Source organism: Branchiostoma floridae, chromosome 14 (genome assembly GCF_000003815.2).
Source record: "Branchiostoma floridae strain S238N-H82 chromosome 14, Bfl_VNyyK, whole genome shotgun sequence".
Lineage (NCBI taxonomy): Eukaryota > Metazoa > Chordata > Leptocardii > Amphioxiformes > Branchiostomatidae > Branchiostoma > Branchiostoma floridae.
Window position 1 is genome coordinate 19,320,047 of NC_049992.1, and position 20,725 is coordinate 19,340,771.

Sequence of the window (20,725 nt, forward strand, 5' to 3'; positions counted from 1 at the left end):
TCACTCTAGATCTGAACTATTAGGCCCAAGTTATAGTCAAATTATAAAATAAATATTACAGCAGGCGGCTGTTCATCATTTATTCATTACTGTAGTGACGATTGAATTGAAGCAGTTAAAACAAGAAACTATTTTATTTTGCTGCAAGTTAATAGATTTCGCTTATATTCTCGAGTGTAGGCTGATATATTGAGGCAGAACAAGTGGAGAATGGATATAGTTGGGGTGGACGCCGAGTAAGATGGCAAGTAGATATTTAACTTTAACACTCATTTGTGATAAAACAACCACGAAATCACTATATTTTTTCAGACAAAGACAGCTGGTCACAATTAAGAACAAAAGGTTCATCTACTGTACGAGTTACAGGAGACTAGTGTTTCTTTACAATGTATACTTCTTGTATGATCCTTGTATGTGAAATCCGTCCTCCAGCTATGGGCAAAATTGCTGTTATTCTTTGCTACAGACCTCCCTCTGGTAACTTGTCATCTTTTACGCACAACCTGGGCTCGACTTTAGAGAGCGTGAACAAAGAGTATAACATGTGCTGTGTCCTCGGGGACTTCAATCTGCCTCGAATCGACTGGGCCAATTGTGTAGTGTTAAACGAGGGTAGGGAAGCTGACTTTTGCAACATGATTAATAACTACTTTTTAAAACAAATCAATCATGTTCCCTCAAACTCCACTCACAACCTGTTAGATCTTGTGTTTACGGACTTCCCTGAGAGGTTCTCTACGATCAGGGAACTTCCCGCTGACTTTGATACCGACCACACTGTTCTCGAGTTCTCTCTCCGCTGTCGTATCCAAACTAGGCAGGAACTTCCTCGTAAAGTGTACAACTTTACACGAGCCGACTGGCTTGGTCTCAGTGCTCACCTAGAGTCACTGAGGCTATCAGAGTCAGTTACTCACCACCATGACATTGACTCTGCCTGGGATGCATGGTCTTCAGCCGTTCAGTCGGCTGTTGACATGTTCGTGCCCAGTCGGAAGCTCAAGGTATCAACATCACCTCCTTGGATCGACGGCGAGGTACGCAACTTGCAGAACAAGAAGCGGACAGCGTGGAAAAGGGCGAAGCGTTCCGACTCCCCCTCTCACTGGGAGAAGTTCCGTAAACTAAGAAACAAACTGAAGAACTTGTTATCAGCTAAGTATAACAAATATCTTGTTAGCCTCTCTTCCACTTTACAGGAGTCGCCGAAGAGATTTTGGGCTTTTGTACGAGCTAAGTCAAAATCCAGGTCTCTTCCGACTGACGTTCATCTCAACGGCACGGTCGTTCAGTCTGCACCCGATAAGGCCAATTTGTTCAATGACTACTTTTTCTCCACCTTTTCTGCACCTGACCCTAATGTTATCAAGCCCGACATCGACGTGATAGTTGATGAAAGATTGTGTAATTTGCTACTTGCTGTAGAATCCGTGGAAAATGTGTTAGTTAATCTCAACACTAGTAAGGCTGTGGGTCCGGATAACATCTCTGCTCATGTTCTTAAGGGCTGTGCCAAGGCTCTTGCTCCTTCCTTGACCTTGCTGTTCAATAGATCTCTATCCGCTGGTTGTGTACCGAGTAGATGGAAGGATGCAAACGTACTACCAGTGCATAAGAAGGGAGACAAAGAGAATGTGGCCAATTATAGGCCAGTATCTCTGTTATCCCTTGTAAGCAAGTTGATGGAGCGCTGTATGTACAATCAGTTGATTCCATTTTTGAGAGGGTCGCTTCACGAATTCCAACACGGGTTTATTGCCGGCCGTTCTACTACAACTCAACTAGTAGAAACCTACCATCAAGTAGGATCCATACTCGATAAGGGGGGGCAGGTAGATATGTTATTCCTAGACTTTGCGAAAGCGTTCGATTCAGTTTCCCACACTTTGCTAATCCACAAACTGCAGATGTTTGGTTTCGGTGGTAACCTCCTGGCGTGGTTCACCTCCTACCTAACCGATCGTCGTCAGCGTGTGGTAGTGGAAGGCTGCCAGTCCAAATGGCTCCCGGTGACTTCAGGTGTTCCTCAGGGCTCCATTCTTGGGCCCTTTCTCTTCCTTCTGTTTATCAATGACTTACCTTGTGCAGCAACTCAATCTACTGTAGCACTCTTCGCTGACGACTCTAAATGTTTTAGGGAAGTCAGCAAGCTAAATGACTGTGTTAAGCTGCAAAATGACATCACTGCCATGTACAACTGGAGTCTTAGTTGGAAGATGTCTTTCCATCCTTCCAAGTGTAAACTTATCCGTTTAACTCGCTCTAAGAGTCCTATTGTGTACTCTTATCACATGTCTGGTACTACAATAACATCTGTAGACAGTATGCCTGACCTTGAGGTCATTGTCCAGTCGGACCTTCAGTGGAACAGACACATCTTAAAGATGGTAGCCAGGGCCAATTCTATGACTGGTTTCATCAAAAGAACAATCGGGTTCAACTCTAGCACTGATGTACGCAAGGCACTGTACACCACATTGGTGAGAAGCATCTTAGAAAACTGCTCACCTTTGTGGTCCCCTCAGTCCCGCAAACTCATGTCCCTTGTAGAAGGGGTGCAACGGCGGGCGACTAAATTCATTCTAGGAGCCCACTCGAACACCCTGACCTACAAGGAACGTCTCTCCACCCTTGGTCTGTTGCCTCTTACGCACAGGCGCGAAGTATGCGACGTCATGGTGTTTATCAAGTCTAAACCAATTGTTCACAAGTATGTATCCTTCCCTTCCAGACCCTCTAGATATCTCAGATCTCACATGCTTACCCCCATTAGAGTAAGGACATCAGCCTTCAGCTCTTCTTATATACCAAGGCTGGTCACCATCTGGAATCAGCTGAGTCCTGTCCTCCGTAATATTGGGGTTCAAGCCACTGAAAAGTCCAATATCTTGACATTCAAGCGATCGCTTGTGAGAGCCACGTTTGTGAGATTTGACACCCAGTTCAATATCGACGTCCCCTGCTCTTGGTCCACATCTTGTGGGTGTGCCTCTTGCACTGCTTTAAGGCTACATTAGTATTGTAATTAGCTTTTTACTCTGTATATAATGATATTTGATAATTTTGTATATAATCAATTCTGTGTATAATTGTCACCAAATTGTATATTCATGTCTACTGACTTTTGATGTCTAATGTTTATTGTTTGATTTTGGTTTCGCATTGTTTTCTATTATCATTTCAGGTTTGGGAGGACAACTTGTAAAGGTGTTGATACACCTGTTTTGTCCTCCCTTCCACTTGTTTTTGCATGTGGTAAATTCAAATAAAGAAATAAAGAAATAAAGAAATACTAATACGCGTAGAACTTTTCCATGCTACTTCCACCAGAGATTGAGTTAAAAACTTACTTCATGTTGAAGTTGTCCCGTTGCAGGTACTGAGCACGCTTGGTATTGTCTGAGTGGTACAGACGCTGCTCCAGCAGAGAAGTCAGGACTGCCGGCGCCCCAGTCCAGAATCAGAGCTCGGGCGACGGACTACAACATTCTGAAGAGTTGAACGATTTGCAAAAGGGGCGTGTTTCCTAAAATAGGAGTCTGCGCAGTACAGAAAATGGTCTCAGCCTATGAACTTTAGGTAGATGGTGTTATTATGAATATTCATAAGTAGGCGGTGCTTGTCCTTTTTGTCCTCTGTGAAGACAGACAGATGACGTCGAGTCAATCCGTTGTATCTCAGCCGTACAAGTGAACAAGTGAACAGACATGGATGGTGTAATACGTTCTACATAATATACCAGTCAAAAGTTTCTAAAGGACAGCATGGAAACTTCAGTAGGTCAAGTTATGAAGACTTAACAGGAAAGACCGGACCAATATTGTTGATTATGACATAAACTCAATGTCGATCTTTAATCTCCAAGTAGATGTTAGATGGAAGATCGAGACGAATGACTGCCAGAAGAAAAAAAGCAAAATGTGAGAATGAAGTTTTCATAGACATAGAACATCGCGATATTCTACTACAGCATCTGTTCGGAGGTCAAGTGATCCTGTATGTTGTTTTTTTCTCAGACAAGGACAACGGTATCGCCCATCTTCACCTGTGATGCAATGAAGCATAAAACCTTCTCCTTGGATCCTTGGCACCAAGAGTTTATCCAATTAACATATTTACATATTTACACATTCCGTTCAGATTTCTTTACTACTTCGTGGAAGTTCATCTTTTTCACATTCTTTAAATTCTTAAATTTCAACTTTAACCCAAAATTTCGTTACAAGCTCTGAATGTTTCGTATCCTGAATTTTTCTTCCAAACATTTTTAGTTTCTTGGAAATTTTTATCTTTTGTTAATGGGGTAGGGGACCAGACTTGCGCACTTATCAACTTTAGTTACACACATCATTTATTTTCCATTTGTTATTAATTAATATCGTCTTTCATTTTGTATTTAACTTTTGGTATGAGTTATGTTTATGTCCTTGTACATATATGTATAGTGGTGGCGTGAATATAGGTTAATAACTTGAGTGCGCCAACACTACGTCTGTCATTTTTTGTCAAAGTGAATAAATAAAAAAAACTAACTCCGTGCACACCACGTAACATGGAAGCAAGGTCTCCACTGCAGACTGTGGCTGACATAAACGTTTTCACTGCTTATTTGCAAGTTTTCCTGATTATCACGTCTCCAGCTTGTTTTCCGCCAGGTCACTAAAAGTCTTTGTCTTTGATCAAAAAGTTGTTATTGTTATTGTTATTGGGTGGGCCGACTACTCACTCTTTGCAGCCAGGGGCTGAATTGCGAGGAGCTTACAATAGGCGGGGCTAAATCGCAAAGGTCTGGAGCGAGCTGCCATTCGGCGCCACTCAGGTGACCTCAATACGACTGTCGCAAGTGTCTGGAGCGACCTGCCATTCGGCGCCACTCAGGTGACCTCAATACGACAGTAATTGCCTCAGGCGCGGCCAAGGTACTGTAGGTTTTGGACCACTCACACTGCACCATCGCACGTGTGACGGGTTCTTTAACGTGCCTGGGGTATGGCTCTCCCCAGACACGGGACCTCCATTTAACGTCCTATACGAGGGACGGCCCTAGCCGAAGCTAGGTACTCATTTTCAGTGAGTAAAGTGAGGAAAGTCGTGTAAAGTGCCTATCCACAAGGACACGCAGCTGGATTCGAACCCGCAACCTCTCGGTCACGGGCCGAACACAATACCACTTTGCTACGCGGTCCCACGTAGCACAAAAAGCAGAGCGTAACCATCATGCAAAAGCGAAGGGGATTCTAGGCGTAGTTCGGATACCCAATTGGAGGCTAGAGGAAACGGTGGACAGCAAAATCAGTGTCAATCGTTATTTCGCGCTGTTGAAATACGTTTTTCTAACTTGAGTGCAGTGCTTATAAACGCAGAAGACGCAGTAATTAAGACAACTTGCAAGTGAGCAGTGAAAACGTTTATTTTACACACAGTCTGCAGTGGATACCATGTTCCCGTGGTGTGCATGGCGTTAGCCAAGTAAACTCTGATTGTCTTTTGTTCAAGACCTGGCTGCTGCCCAGGAGCAGGTTTTATGCTTCACTACTCAGGTCACAGGTGCAGATCGGAGATACCTTTGTCTGTGTCTGAGAAAGAAAACAATATACAAGGTCGTTGGACCTCCGAGCAGATGTTGTAGTAGAACATCGTGATGTTTTTTGGAAAACTTCATTCTCACTTTTTTTCTCTCTTCTGTCAGTCATTCGTCTCGATCTTCCATCCAACATCTGCTTAGAGGTTAAATTGAGTTTATGTCATGAGCAACAATATTGGCCCGATTTCGTCATCGAAGGAGGCCTTTGTCTTCATAACATGACGTTTTCATGCAGTTGTTTACTATCATTTAGCTGGTGTGATGTAGAACGTATTGCATCATCTATGAGAGCTCATTTGCATGGGTGAGACAGTGAAGCGATTCGACGTCATCTGTCTGTCTACACAGAGAACAAAGAGACAAGCACCGCCTACTCATAAATATTCATGATAACACCATCTACCTGAAGTTCATAGGCTGAGACCCCTCTCTGTACTGCGCAGACTCTCTTTTCTTACGGAACACGCCCCTTTTGCAAACAGTTCAACTCTTCAGAAGGTTGTAGCCCGTCGCCGGAGCTCTGATTCTGGACTGGGGCGCCGGCAGTCTTGACTTCTCTGCTGGAGCAGCGTCTGTACCACTCGGATAATACCAAGCTTACACAGTACCTGCAACGGGACAATTTCAACATGAAGTAAGTCTATAACTCATTCTCTGGCCTGCATGGAAAAGTTTTAAAGGTGTTACTAATTCTACCATTGTACAGAAACAATCTAGTCTATATACCTCATAATGTATATGAACCCTTTATTTCTAGACTCAAACTACATGTCTTCCTCTGGAAAATAATGGGATTTCATGGTTGTTTTATCACAAATGAGTGCACAAATTAAACATTTACTAGCCATATTCCTCGGAGTAAGCCCCATCTAAATCCATACGCCAATCGTTTTGCCTACCGTAGCCATGAATATTCCAGCCGTCCACACGAGCATAAAAACTAAATGTGTAAACTTAGAGCAAAAGAAGAACAGACCGACTGGTTATTGTTTTTACAGCTTCAATTCAATCACGACTTTGGTAAAAAAAAATGTTGAACAGCCTTCTAAAAGATTTCTATAAGACTTTTTCTCCGTAATTAAACATAATTAGCTTCTTGTGGTTGATAGTTCAGCAGGATTTGGTCACTGGTGATATTCTGGCTAAAACATTGACAACATTTCCGGGCTAGTGAGCAAACAATGTCAAACACAGAGTGTCCCTCTCACATTTTACACGCTTATATCAGCTTGATCAAAGGTTGTGAGAGAGGTTATATTGGCTGACCAGAAAAGACGGGACCAAATCCTCAGTGTAGATCTCGTCCAAACTTGAGAGATTGTTTTAATTCTTGTGCTTGCTGTTTTCTACATATTTATGGTCCCGGGGATTCTTTTTACTCACTAGCAACCTCTTTACTTCAAGGTGCGATGCTTATTTGCATATCTGAAAAACATGTTTTGTTTCCTCGCGGCTATATATACACTCAGAGATGGTGTTACCTGGCACCGACATGCTCCAGTGCGTAACCTTCACCGCAGGCCATTGGAGAGTAACACAACATAGAAAGATACGCCTCACTTTTAAACGTCATGGTGTTACTCATGGCATTTGCAAGGACCACTTAAGCAAAACGTTCCGTCTGTGCTTCGATGAAAGAAAGGTGTAAACCATTCCGTTCAAATTACACTTGCATGTCTTACCACGACCGTCATGTGCCCGAAGTACTACTTTTGCAAACATATTCAATGTATGCCAGAAATAAATTCTGTTCGAAGTAACAAAGCAAATGCACAATATATACACAGGCATTTATTTCAACGGTAAATTATCAAACATGTTTTTGCTGTTGATAGTTTCTTCCAGCCTCGAGCCACAGAGGCCTCCTATCTACGCTTATGAATCCCCATTCCTTCTTGTTGTGTGCTGTTTTCTATAATTGAAAAAAAAGACAATTTCTGGTGATCCGATGACGTTGGGAAAACAAACCGCCGAACAGGAGAAAACAAACTGCAGTACAGGAGACGCTGTAATCAGAAACAGCGAGTAAGCAGTGAAAACTGCAGAGGGTTTTTCAACATTTCAAAAATCCTGCAATGGAGGCCACCTGCTCTTGGCTTGCAAGCCGTTAAAATGAACAAGATGATTAGAATTTAGTGTGAGATTTGGCCACTGCCCTGAGGGTGGGAGGGGGGGCACCTCCGTGGATTACCAGTAGTTTGAGGCAGCGGCCTTTGACGCTATTCTAGCGGAGAGTCAGCAAATGTCTGGAAACTTTATTTCAACATTATTTCTAAGCCACTAAGCAAAGCCAAAAAAAACCCATAAGTGTCTTGGATTGCACGTTTCTATTATCTTAATAAAAAAAATTAACGTTGATGATTTTGTTAAACATAGAAAATAATGCAATTTTATTTAATCGACCTATCTAACGTTAGCGTTCTAACGAGAAACAATCAATACCAGCAACTTTCACAGGTTAGCTTAAATTTCATGCTCTTATATTTATATTTTTACAAGGCTGTAATGCAGATTTTAAACCTTGTTACAAATTTATGCAAATCTGGACTGTTTAAATATTAGTCATGTTTATCAATATCTCAGTAAGTAGTGCCTTTTTTTAGGTTCCTGCACCGTGTATTTTTGCTCCTTCTGATATCAACACTAGCCCTGGAGTCAGAGGCATGGTTCGATATGCCCGTTTCTACTCGTCCTCATCCCACAGGTATGGGTGTTAGATGATACGAGTGTGAGTCTAAAAGTAATGCAAGTGGCTTTATTGCAACCTCATTTTTTTCCATCGACTGAATTGAAATTTAGCGCAATAGCACAAAGGTAAAGGCACGTGTCTTCTTGAGACTGAAATATCTCATTTTTTGTTCAAATCATTATTGGCAACTTAGTTGATCGTTAGAGGACCAAACCCTTGGAAGTCCGTCGGAAGCAACGGGCAGTACTAGTACATCCATTAAGATGTCCACTTACAAAGCTATTGTAGGAGACTGAGATTGGACATGCATATCTTTATTTACCACGTGCGTATATTAACAACGTGCGTGTTTTCACTTTTCAAATCCGATATTTTTTTTCGTTGCTGGGCCGGGGGTGGAATAATCTAGTAATCTTCTGACGAACTTCCAAGGGTGAAGCCATCTTCAAGTTAATCCTGTCTTTCATAAAAAAAAATATATATATAGATAAGTCAATCTCAAGAAGATATATGCATTTACCAATTTGCCAAATTATAACTCATTCGATCCTATCAAATCACTCGCATTTACCTTTTGACGCACTCTCGTATAACTGCGCCTCAACATTGCAATCTAACTGTAGACGGATATGTATGAAATATTAAGTGTGAGAAATTGTATTTCTATTTTACTTCTTGTAACACATTTCACTTAAAATCTTCATGAGTGTGATTTTCCTCTAGCAGATCCTAAATGTAAATGAGATAATTAGATATTGATATAGAAACAGCTCTGCACCGAATATGGCACGTTTGGTCAACACCTACAATTTCTATTTTACTTGAACGATATTGTGCGTATTGCTTTATGATATTAGAATTAGTAAGTTTAGTTGCAAATTGAAAGTAAACTTTTATAGTTAACTTTAGATGTATATATCTTTTATTCTTGATGTAGCTCTGATTGATGACTTTTAACTACTAGTATGTCCGTACCGCAATTTAAAGCATGACTGTGTATATGTGTTGCTAGCTGACGTGACAATGTGAATTATATGAACTTAGTACTCAATGAAACATTACTACTACAGTAGCTACTACAATCATGCTAGACACCGGCGATGATAATGCATGCTATGAATGTTATTTTTCACTTTAAATCTGGCCTCTTCTCAGCTCTTGTTTTATCTGAATACGATTCATCTCACCTCCAGGCTGCAAGTCACGACAACCATTCCCAGAACGCACCTACGTGATGCCCTGTAGCAACTATAATACCTGTTTCGACTACTATTGCAATCCCGGGTGCGTTCGTGTCTCCGGTGATACGAGAAGGTTCTGTATAAAAACTAGTCGTGGTGAATACTGGAGTGGGTACGACCTCATCTGCGAGGGATCATGTATGTATTGTACAATTTTATACGAAAGCGTAGTATACGTATAAGTCATAACTAAAGTATACGTCTGTGCATGTATTTCATAAGTATTTCTAAACTCGCGCGCACGCATTTCGCCACAATGGCAGTTAACCGAAATCATTTCGCCACGTGGCACAGGCCATTTCGCCACATTGTGTGATTTTTCTAGATAGTCTTATAGCATTATAAATCGTATTCCTAGTATCACCTACGTATTTATAGATGTTCACATATGAAATCATAACATTATCCTTATGTCACAACGTTTACAGAACAACTATATTGCTGCCGCTGCAGTGGCAGGCCGGTCCCACTACCGACCGAAATCTCGAGCTCCCTAACCTACTCTTTTCACCATGCTTGCCGTTGTTCTCACCGCCATATTTAAAACATTTGTGATGTAAGCGCTAAAATTGGCCGGTGCCTTAATATCTATATATAAGCAGGACGGTAATAATATTAGGGGTTCTATGTTGTGGGCAAACGGATTACGAATCCATCACTATTCAGGAATCTATATGACGCGTTTCGTCTGCGTAGGACAATGTATTAACTTAATGATGATGATATTGACGAATGTAATATATGATCTTCCAATCTGATCCAATATGATCTTCCAATCTGATCAAGGCCTTTTTATAACTCTAGTTTTCACTGAGTCTGATTCATTTTGTAGGCTGCTCGGAGCCACCATTGCTGACAGGCACCATAAGTCAATGTAAATACCCCTATACGGAAGGGGCGGTAGCTACCTACAGTTGCCCTTATTGGCACACCCAAGTCTCCGGCAGTACCACCAAGACCTGCTCTAAAGGCGTCTGGACTGGGGAAGATCTGGTCTGCAAACTTAAGGATGAGCGTATGTATCCCACATGTCTATCTTTGCAGTACACGTCAGAAGAAGTGATTTTGGGAGGGCAGATTTTATTACATATAACAAGACTCGTTTCTGCATGATGGGGTTCAGCGACCCTTAAGTCTGATATAAACAACGACACAAAATTCCTTTTGGCAATGCCAAATAACCTTTACAATTGCATGGTGATGAATGCTATGGATTTTTGCACTTTGAGCCAAACCTCTATTTTCAACTACCACTCAAAAATCATAGACGCAACATGCCCAGAAATTGAGATATCCAACCCGGAAGTCCTGCTGCAGCACCGTAACAGGCCGCTAGGGGGTCCAAAATCTAATCGTTTTTAGGTCTTATCAAGACCTCCCTACATACTGAATATCAATACAATCCATCTAGGCGTTCTTGAGTTATGCTGGTGTTCTAGTGTCAATTCCAAGTCACCATGCGGGTTTTTAGGTGATATTTGTAATTAGAGTCCATTCCAAGACACCATGAGGGTTTTTAGGCGATATTTATAATTAGTCTGAATTATTTTGAATAAAAGAATATCTGAGCCACAATAACTAAATTATTTTCAAAAAAATGACAAAGAAAATACTCATTTATTTGAATTTCTTTGAATTTTTTAGAAACATTTTGAAAGTAACTGTCCAAAAATATCTTTATCTAGAATAATTGTGAAACCTCTATGTAATTATTTCACATTTACGAATATTTACAAAAAATGGCAAACCTGGCCAAATGGTAAACTTAGTTTATTGCCCCCATAAAAGTAAGCCCTATTGTTGCATCTGTATATTTTTAGATTTCACTGCTGGGCACTGGTGGATCCTTTGTGGTGGGCCATTGTTGCATGGCACCCAACCACACTTTGCAAGGATGTGTGAATTGCTATCTTCCCAGCCCACTGATCCATTTACAAAAAATGGTAGAAAATGGTTAATAATAGTAGAATGCTGTTATCATTATTTAGAAACCATTTTTATAGGACCAGGAAAATATTTATAAAGTTGAAACAGTGTTAAAAATATTTCTGAAGTATCAAGTGTCCTAGACATATAATTACAAAACTTTAAAATCAATTCTAAACAATGGCAACAAACATCCGCACGGTGTCTTGGAATGGACTCTAATACAAACATGCACATGTACATACAAACACTACCCAAAAATAACCTTCTTGGCGAAGGTAAATACATACATGGAGCCCCTGTGCCCTGGTATTACAACTTAATGACCTACAATTTGGTACAGACGTATTTGACATATACCCCAGGACACCTTTTTGCATACGTCACTTCAAAAATGAGATATTCTGGGATCTTTTACTACAAATGTATATTTCTGGCTCCAATGCCCTTTTCTTTGGTACAGAGGTGCATTGGCCATATGTCCACAGGGGCCCGTTTTGCATACATCACTTCAACAAGAGTTCGGAGACCTCATATCTCCATGAAATAGTCTGATTATGTAAATTACTTCCCCATTTACATGATGTACACCTTTGACTAACTCACGCCGGTACCGATATTGATTGTGCAATAACTTACCATTTACACGAATTATAGCACTTTAATATTAATTATGCAAATAAGGGACGAATTTGCATAATTGGTATCCCCTAATATTCCTACTGCCACAAACTACATATATTACAGGTATTTGATCCTTATTAAAAAACACTACAAATATAAATTTCCCTCATTAATCATGAAAATTAAGTGCCAGTTTCCATAATTTGCACTTGTGGATGTAGATCTCTGTCAAAGCTACATACATACCAAATATCATCTAAATTGGTTGTTCCCTTGTTCAGTTATCCATTTCAAAGACGATTTTGAAAAGAAACGCCCCTGTAGTTCCAGAGCAACCTGCTAGGGGACCCAAACATACACCACATATTCCTTACGCCATAAGCTATCTGCAATCCTAAAATCAAGACCACAGCACTTCCAGGTCAAAAGATACAAATACAAATGTAACGAATTTCTGCTGCAGTACCAAGGTCACATACCAGGGGGCCTAAAATTGACCATGACCTTTATCTTTCTAACACCTACCCACATCCCAAATGTCATCGTAATCTTTTCAGACGTTCTTGAGTTATGTTGACCACAAATATCTGGAAACACACACACACATTTTGTTATTTGGAATTTTGGAGTTATTTTGGAATTTTGCCATTTTTGACGACAGATGTGTATTTTTGGCTCCTATGCCCTTGTATTAAAACCAACTGATCTGGAATTCGGTAAAGGGGTAGCTTATGAATAGGAAGAAAGAAGGATCACATAGACCATTCCATTTTGCAAAGATGGGCGTGTTCCAGAAGAGTCCATTCTTGTATGGGTGATACTTTTTTTTAAAAATCTAGGAGTGGGATGATGCTTTAGGATAGGTTAATTGCAGCAAAAGTTTAGTATGGAACAAATGATTGGAAATATTCTGCATTTGCCCATTACCAAAAATCGGCCTTTTAAGTTTGATTTCTATTTTTTGTATATTTTGTTATGTTACTTGATTCCATTATTTTGTAATTTCTTGATTTTTGTACTATGTGCAAATAAACAAAAAAAAACAATAATGCAAAAATTAAGATCATAAAAAGTCAAATCTTTTAAATGTTTTACTGTTAGCAAAACCAGTCTGCCCTACGCCACCAAGCCCAGCAGCCAACACCACAATGAAGGCCTGCACCGCAACATCCAATTTCACAAATGGAGACTTTTGTCGGTACGAGTGCAGTCCCGGATACGTTCGACTCAGCGGGAGTAACTACGGAATCTGCTCTAATGGAGTATCATGGACTGGACCCGACCTGGTCTGTGTGAGAGGTATGTATCCTACACACATAGACGAGCGTAATGATGACTATGATGCAGAATACAATGTTTTATTCAGCTATATACTTTTTAGTCAGCTTCGTATCTTTGAAACCGAATAAGTTTCATTCATCTCTTTTGTAGGCTGCCCACGACCACAGACAGATCACTCCGTCATGACGTACTGTGAAGGACCCTCAAAAGTGGGAGCGCGTTGCGCTTTCTGCTGCCGTCCTCTGTACTTAGAAGCCTACGTAAAAGGCAGCAGGTTGGTCATAACCTGCTCTAATAATGGGACCTGGACTGGAAAACCCTTGGTCTGTAAGCGAGGTATGTATACATGATTCATGCATGTATGTATGTATGTTTGAGAAGGCAGACCCCCTTGGCACCTATTTCCTCTTTCGACTTAGGTGTAAATGAATATCTTGCAATGGTTAGGGGCGTCGTCTATCATATGACGTAAACTGGAAATACCGTGTTTGACGAAAACAACAAATTAAAGTCGGTTAAAGAACCCTTCAGTCACACCTTCAACAAGACTAGGGCCCTTTCCGGTGTGGTGACTCAAATCCCACAGTCTAGTCTCCGGGTTACTGTGTTGAAAAGGTGTCAGTGTATCTCATTCTACAAACGTGGTAATTCTAATGAATTAGTAAATAATGGAGCCTTGACATAAAGCAACCTGGCTTTCAATGAAGTGGTCTACTTATTCTTTGTATAGATGCTAGATTCATTATGTATTGAGAAAGAGTTTGTTGTAAATCATTTTCCGAAGGCCACCTACAAATTGCAAGATAGCTACAAATGATTGGGAAACAAAGGTGAAGTTACGGGATTCACACAGCAAATTCGTTGACATTTTTAGATATCAACGAATGTGCTGTTAAAACAAGGAAAGGCACTCCGCCGAAGAGACGAAATGCATGTATTTGCCAAGACAGTGTAATTTTATTTGTACGATTTGCCTGTGTGCAATATGCAGTAAACACTTCTTTCTTGCCCTTCGCTTTCAAGTGTTTATGTTGCCTAACACTTAAAGATCTGACCTCCATGTATGTGTATTTTTTTTTTATTTCAGCGCCGGCTAAGCTTGAATTTGCGACCATGAAGGATGAGGAAACGGTCAGGAGGTATCTTATTTTTCTTATGAACGGAGGAGGAGTATTTGTCCCATAAATCAGCCTCATTACTCAAAACTGGGTACCTAATGGTTGAAATTAATACACCAGATTAATAACCGAAAATAATAATAATTCTAGATTCATGGTTTATTCATACATATACATACATACATGGACATACTAAAACAACGTTGCAGCTTGTTATACCTTGCTGTAAAACTGGCTGACTTAAGTTACTTGTAGTCTTAAAATTAAAAAAAAACCTTAACATATATACAGCATAATAAACTTATTAATAATCGATACATACCAAGGCTAACAATAGCAGTAATCAACGTTACCATATAGTAATAATTTGACATTAAAAACAGGCTATAAATCCGTATGTAAGAGTGTGGACAAGTATGGAATAGCACTGTTTTTGTGCCTATTATATCTGGCAAAAGGTATGCTAATCTCGAACCCTCGTTTTAAACCTCTGTTGTGAAGTATATTACGTGTAGCTGGTAACCAGCTTCGAAAAGTGGGTGAATTAAACATGGATTTCGCAAACTTAAGACATAGAAATTCTCTTCTTGCTTTTAAGTGCAAATATTTAGCCTACATAGAGCTTTAGCATAACAAGTATTGCGCAACAATTGTACACCGTACAAAGCATGGCATCTACTAATACATTTTCCTTGTTTGATGTAATCAAGTCAACTTTTACAGATGAAGTATTACGTATATTCATCTAGCTTAACATTTATAACATAAGTTGATGTTTCCATAACTTGAAAATATGCTATAGATCTTTCAATATCAATCTGTAGGCATTTTTTTCATTTTACATTTGTATTTTCTGTTAAATGTCCACTTTATACATTGCCTAGATTTTGATGTCATGTAAGCCCGCACAGGCGAAGCATTGTAAGGTGACAAAGTCGTAATAAAAAAATCATTTATTCAATTCATCCTGTCTTAGGCTACAATGTATGATTTGTATAGGAAGATAACTGCAATGGATATCATCCCTAATTTTGTTATTTTGCAGCCGGACTGGCTTTATACTTTTTTCTTTATTGTTTGTCCACAAAAGTGTATCGAAGTCATATTTTGGTCGACATGGCATGGTGTTCAGTGCTAAGAATCTTTCTCTGCCTATTGACTACATCTGGGTGTGTTTTCTTTTGCTCTCTCTCTCTCTGGTTTGTAAAGAGGGGCTGTTTCTTGCTAATTTGTGTTTTTTGCTGATCAAAGAAGGCAGTCTACTGTATATAGATCTCCAAAAACTCAGCTTTGCTGTCACGTTTTGGAATCCCTGCGCTTTTTACATGCTGGTTACGGTCTGCTTCCTGATCAAAGACAATTTATGGTGATCTGACGATAGAAAACGCTGGAGACGCGGTAATCAGGAAAACTTGCAAGTAAGCAGTGAAAAATTGTATGTCACCCAGAGTCTGCAGTGGAGACCATGTTTCTATGTTGTGCACGGCGTTACTGAGGTAAACTCTGATTGTTTTTTGTTCGAGACCTGGCTGCTGCCCAGGAGCAGGTTTTATGCTTCATTACTCAGGTCACAGGAGCAGATAGGCGATACCTTTGTCCTTGTCTGAGAAAGAAAACAACATACAGTCAAACCTGCCCAAGTGACCACCTCTTCTTAGCGACCACCTGGCCATTACGATCGGTGTTTCTCGGTCCCGTTTCATCTGCTAGGAGGTTTAAGATCGACATTGACATTATGTCATGCAAGCAACAATATGTCATGTCATCGTCTTCAAACAATACCGTCACCAAAGGAACCTTTTGTCTTCATGACTTGTAAGTTTCCATGCCGTCGTTTAAATTCTTTGAGCTTGTGTCAGGTAGAACGTATTACATCATCCATATGAGCTCATTTGCATCGGAGAGACACTGGGACGATTCTACGTCATCTGTCTGTCTTCACAGAGGACAAAGAGACAAGCACCACCTACTCATGAATATTCATCATAACACCATCTACCTGAAGTTTATAGGCTAAGCCCCCTCTCTGTACTGCGCAGACTCCTTATTTTACGAAACACGCCCCTTTTGTAAATCGTTCAACTCTTCAGAAGGTTGTAGCCCGTCGCCCGAGCTCTGATTCTGGACTGGGGCGCCGGCAGTCCTGACTTCTCTGGCGGAGCAGCGTCTGTACCACTCCTCAGACGATACCAAGCGTGCACAGTACCTGCAACAGGACAACCTCAACATGAAGTAAGTTTTAACTCAATCTCTTGTCTGCATGGAAACGTTTTACACGTGTTAGTAATTCTACCATTGTACAGAAACACTAGTCTATATACCTCATAATGTATATGAACCCTTTATTTCTAGGCTCAAACTACATGTCTTCCTCTGGAAAATAATGGGATTTCATGCCCGTAGCCAGGATTTTGCCTGGGGGGGTTCGTTTTACTCTTTGGCTGACCAACGAGCGCCAAGGGCGCGAGTTTCCTAGGGGGGTCCGGGGGCATGCTCCCCCGGAAAATTTTGAAAATTGAACTCTCTGAAATGGCATTTCCTGCGTTTTTGAGAGATTTTCACACAACTGCTTCAGACATAATTTTATTCGACGAAAACGAAATATTGGGTACATCAGTTATGAAATGGCACGTCATCACTTCTCCGAACTTTTAACTGGCTCTGATACCCCATTCAATTTGTATACGACAACCGACACGTAACTTCGAAAACTGGATGCTTTACAACGCTCTTGTACTTGAAATGTTTTTCCTCTTAGAAATGGGTGAAACTACATCGTGCCAATCAGCAGGCTCTATCACTGTGTATACGTTTGTTGCACAACAATTGTACAAGATAAAAAGTATGGCATCTACATTTATTAATTAACTACAGTTCTATAGCTTATCTTAACTTGTGTCGGCGCTGTCATCCACAGTCTGCCAAATAAGACTTCCGGGCGACTTTTACCATAGCAACAGCCAGGCTTGACTTTTTTGACAGCCACTTTCATTGCCACCCGCGTTAAACTCCAGCTCCGGCCCGCACGGTCCAACTCTTGCCAGCTCGGTCCAGCTCCGGCCCGCTTTGATTCCAGCTCCGGCCCGCACGTCCCAGCTCCGAGCTGGAATCAGTGCGGGCCGGAGCTGGACCGTGCGGGCAAGAGCTGGACCGTGCGGACTGGAGCTGGAGTTCAACGGGGGTGATGGCGTGAAAGTTGTCTTTCTAACGCGTGCCGCCTCGCACGGGCCGGGTCTTTTACAAAACAGTAGCACGCCCCGGACTCAGGAAGAACTAACTGTAAACCGCAGGGTTAATCTTTACTCTATGACAATGTCTCGGAGCAACTTTTCAAGGATTCTAGACCCGTTGGAAATATAAATTAGTCCGCCCTTTAAAAGTATTGTGCATTGAAAAAACGGACCTTCGAGAAAAAAGCGGACCTTCGAGCCTGCGTCCGCACCCCCCGAAACCCCCTGGCTACGGGCATGGATTTCATGGTTGTTTTATCACAAATGAGCGCACAAATTAAACATTTACTAGCCATCTTACTCGGAGTAAGCCCCGGCTAAATCCATACGCCAATCGTTTTGCCTACCGTAGCCATTAATAGTCCGGCCGTCCACACGAGCATAAAAACGAAATGTATAAACTTAGAGAAAAAGAAGAACAGACCAACTGGTTATTGTTTTAACAGCTTCAATTCAATCATGACTTCAGTGAAAAAAAAATGTTGAACAGCCTTCTGAAAGATTTTTATAAGACATTTTCTACGTAATCAGGCATGATTAGCTTCTTGGGGTTTATAGTTTTGTGGGATTGGGTCACTGGTAATATTCTGGCTAAGAGTCAGGAAAACATTGACAACATTTGCCGGCTAGTGAGCAAATGATGTCAAACCCAGAGTGTCCCTCGCACATTTTGCACGCTTATATCATTTTGATCAAAGGTTGTAACAGAGGTTATTTTGGCTGACCAGAAAAGACGGGGCCAAATGCTCAGTGTAGATCTCGTCAAACTTGTTTATTTTTTACTACTTGAAAGATTTTTATAATTCTTGTGTTTGCTGTTTTCTCCATATTTAAGGTCCCCGGGATTCTTTTTTTCCCACCAGCATCCTCTTTACTTCAAAGTGCGATGCTTACCTGCATATCTACAAAACATGTTTTGTTCCCTCATGCGGCTATACACACTCAGAGATGAAGTTACCTGCCACCGTCGTGCCCAACTGAGTAACCTTTTGCCCCAGGCCATGGGAGAGAAACAAAATATAGAAAGGAACGCCTCACGGAAGACATGGCATTTGCAATGACCACATAAGCAAAACGTTCCGACTGTGCTTTGTTCGAAAAGATGTACATCATTCCAATCAAAGGTCAAGGTCAAATCGCACCTGCGTGTCTTGCCACGGCCGAAAGACTATTTTTGCAAACTAATTCAATGCAGCAAGAAAGCAGGGAAAACTGCGGAGGGTTTTCGAATATCCCAAGTTTGCAATGGAGGCCACTTGCTTTTGTACTTGACTTGTAAGGCGTCAGTCATGTACAAGATGATTGGAATTTAGTGTGAGATTTGGCTACTGCTCTGGGGGCCATCGCCGTAGCACGTTTCTATTATTACAATAAAAAGATCGTTGATGACTTCTTTAACTAGAGAAGACAATACCGTTTTATCTAACCCTATCCAGACTGGGCTTTTTTGGCATTCCCTGACCTGGGGGGGGGGGGGGGTTCTCAGTCGAGACTGCCACTCGCTTCAACTTTGCAGCAACTTTCACAGCTTAGCTGAAACTTGATGCTCTTCTATTGTACTCATATTAATCAAGTCTGTAATGCAGATTTTAAACCCTGTTACAAATTTATGCAAATCTGGACTAATTTTGAATATTAGTTTATAAGTCTTGCAATATCTCAGTATGTATTAATGATTTCAGGTTTCTACACCACGTATTTGTGCTCCTTCTGATATCTACACTAGTCCTGGAGTCAGAAGGATGGTCAGGGTTTGGCTATACTGGTAAGGGTTTTAGTTGATACGAGTGTGAGTCTAAAAGTAATGCAAGTAGCCTTATAGGCTCGTTCTCATTTAAATGTCGAAATGCTGTCGCCTGGCTTTACGCCTTGATATGGAGCAATTTATAGACAACAGCACTGGTTCCTTCATTTTTCCACAACCCCTGCAATGTTTTACAAAAGATGCACAACAACATTTGTATTGGTTGATGATATGGGAGATTATTATAGCCACTGGTGGGATTTCACCCCCTAAAAAATGGTTGTCACCTGAGAAAAAACGAAGAATTCAAATAGTAGCCAAAAATGTAACAATTCAGTTCCCAGAATGATTCTTCGGTAGGTGAAACCAGCTGACCAGGCCCGCTGTCCGATCACGTCAGATCGCTATTATCACTGATCTTGGAGGCTGCGTGAGGTGGTTTATGCCTGTCGCCAGATTCTGTAACAAACGTTACCACCATGAGTACGGTGGTTGCCACGGTTATATTATCCACGTATAAGACTAGAAATGACTGTTTTTGTGACGCTGTACAGTTTTTCTGGCTTTCTAAAAAACAAAAAAGGGTTGTTGACTGTCATTTGTATCCCACCTTGCTTAACAAAATGTTGTACAGAAATGACTGTAACAAACGTTACCATTGTTCGATGCTGTCTATGCTATCTATTTGACCTGGTGTAAAAAAGCTGCCCACTTTTTAAATGTTCCTAGGGACGTCCACTTATGCCTAAATGATTTAGTCAATAAGGTGAGTCCTTTCGAAGAAAACACGGTAAAGTCTACTGTTGTAACAAACGTTACCGGTAACGTTTGTTACCTGCCCTGTAATGCATTACCAATGGGACCGAAAATACTAAGTTGCCATTTTTTGGCTATGGTTAAAAGAGGAGTTTTCCTAAACAACCACGTAGTTTTCAATGAAAATAAAGCCGATTTATTTTTCGACCAAAAAAAAAAGCCATTTTCGACATTTCGATGAGAACGAGTGTATAGTAAATTCCTTTTTTTTCATTGAATGGGTTGAAATTTTGCACAAAAGTAAAGGCACATGTCTTCTTGACACTGAAATGTCTAATATTTTTGTTCAGATTATTATGAGCAACTGAGTTGATTTGTAGAGGACTAAACCCCTTGAAGTCCGTCAGAAGCAACGGGCAGTACATCGATTAAAATGTCCACTGACAAATTTGCAGCTTTTGTAGGAGACTGAAATTGGACATGTATGAAAATGCATATCTTTCTTGACCACATTCATATACGATTTTTA

At 40.8% G+C, this 20,725-nt stretch overlaps 1 protein-coding gene across 1 annotated transcript; it reads left to right on the top strand.

The window, feature by feature from the left end:
* Positions 1–6,116: 6,116 nt before the first annotated feature.
* Positions 6,117–15,413, top strand: LOC118431046 (P-selectin-like). Its single transcript, XM_035842126.1, has 7 exons — positions 6,117–6,221; positions 8,191–8,291; positions 9,470–9,655; positions 10,350–10,532; positions 13,169–13,366; positions 13,499–13,684; positions 14,436–15,413. The coding sequence occupies exons 1-7, from the start codon at positions 6,217–6,219 to the stop codon at positions 14,531–14,533; spliced, it is 957 nt and encodes a 318-aa protein (XP_035698019.1). The 5' UTR covers positions 6,117–6,216; the 3' UTR covers positions 14,534–15,413.
* The last annotated feature ends 5,312 nt before the right edge of the window (positions 15,414–20,725 follow it).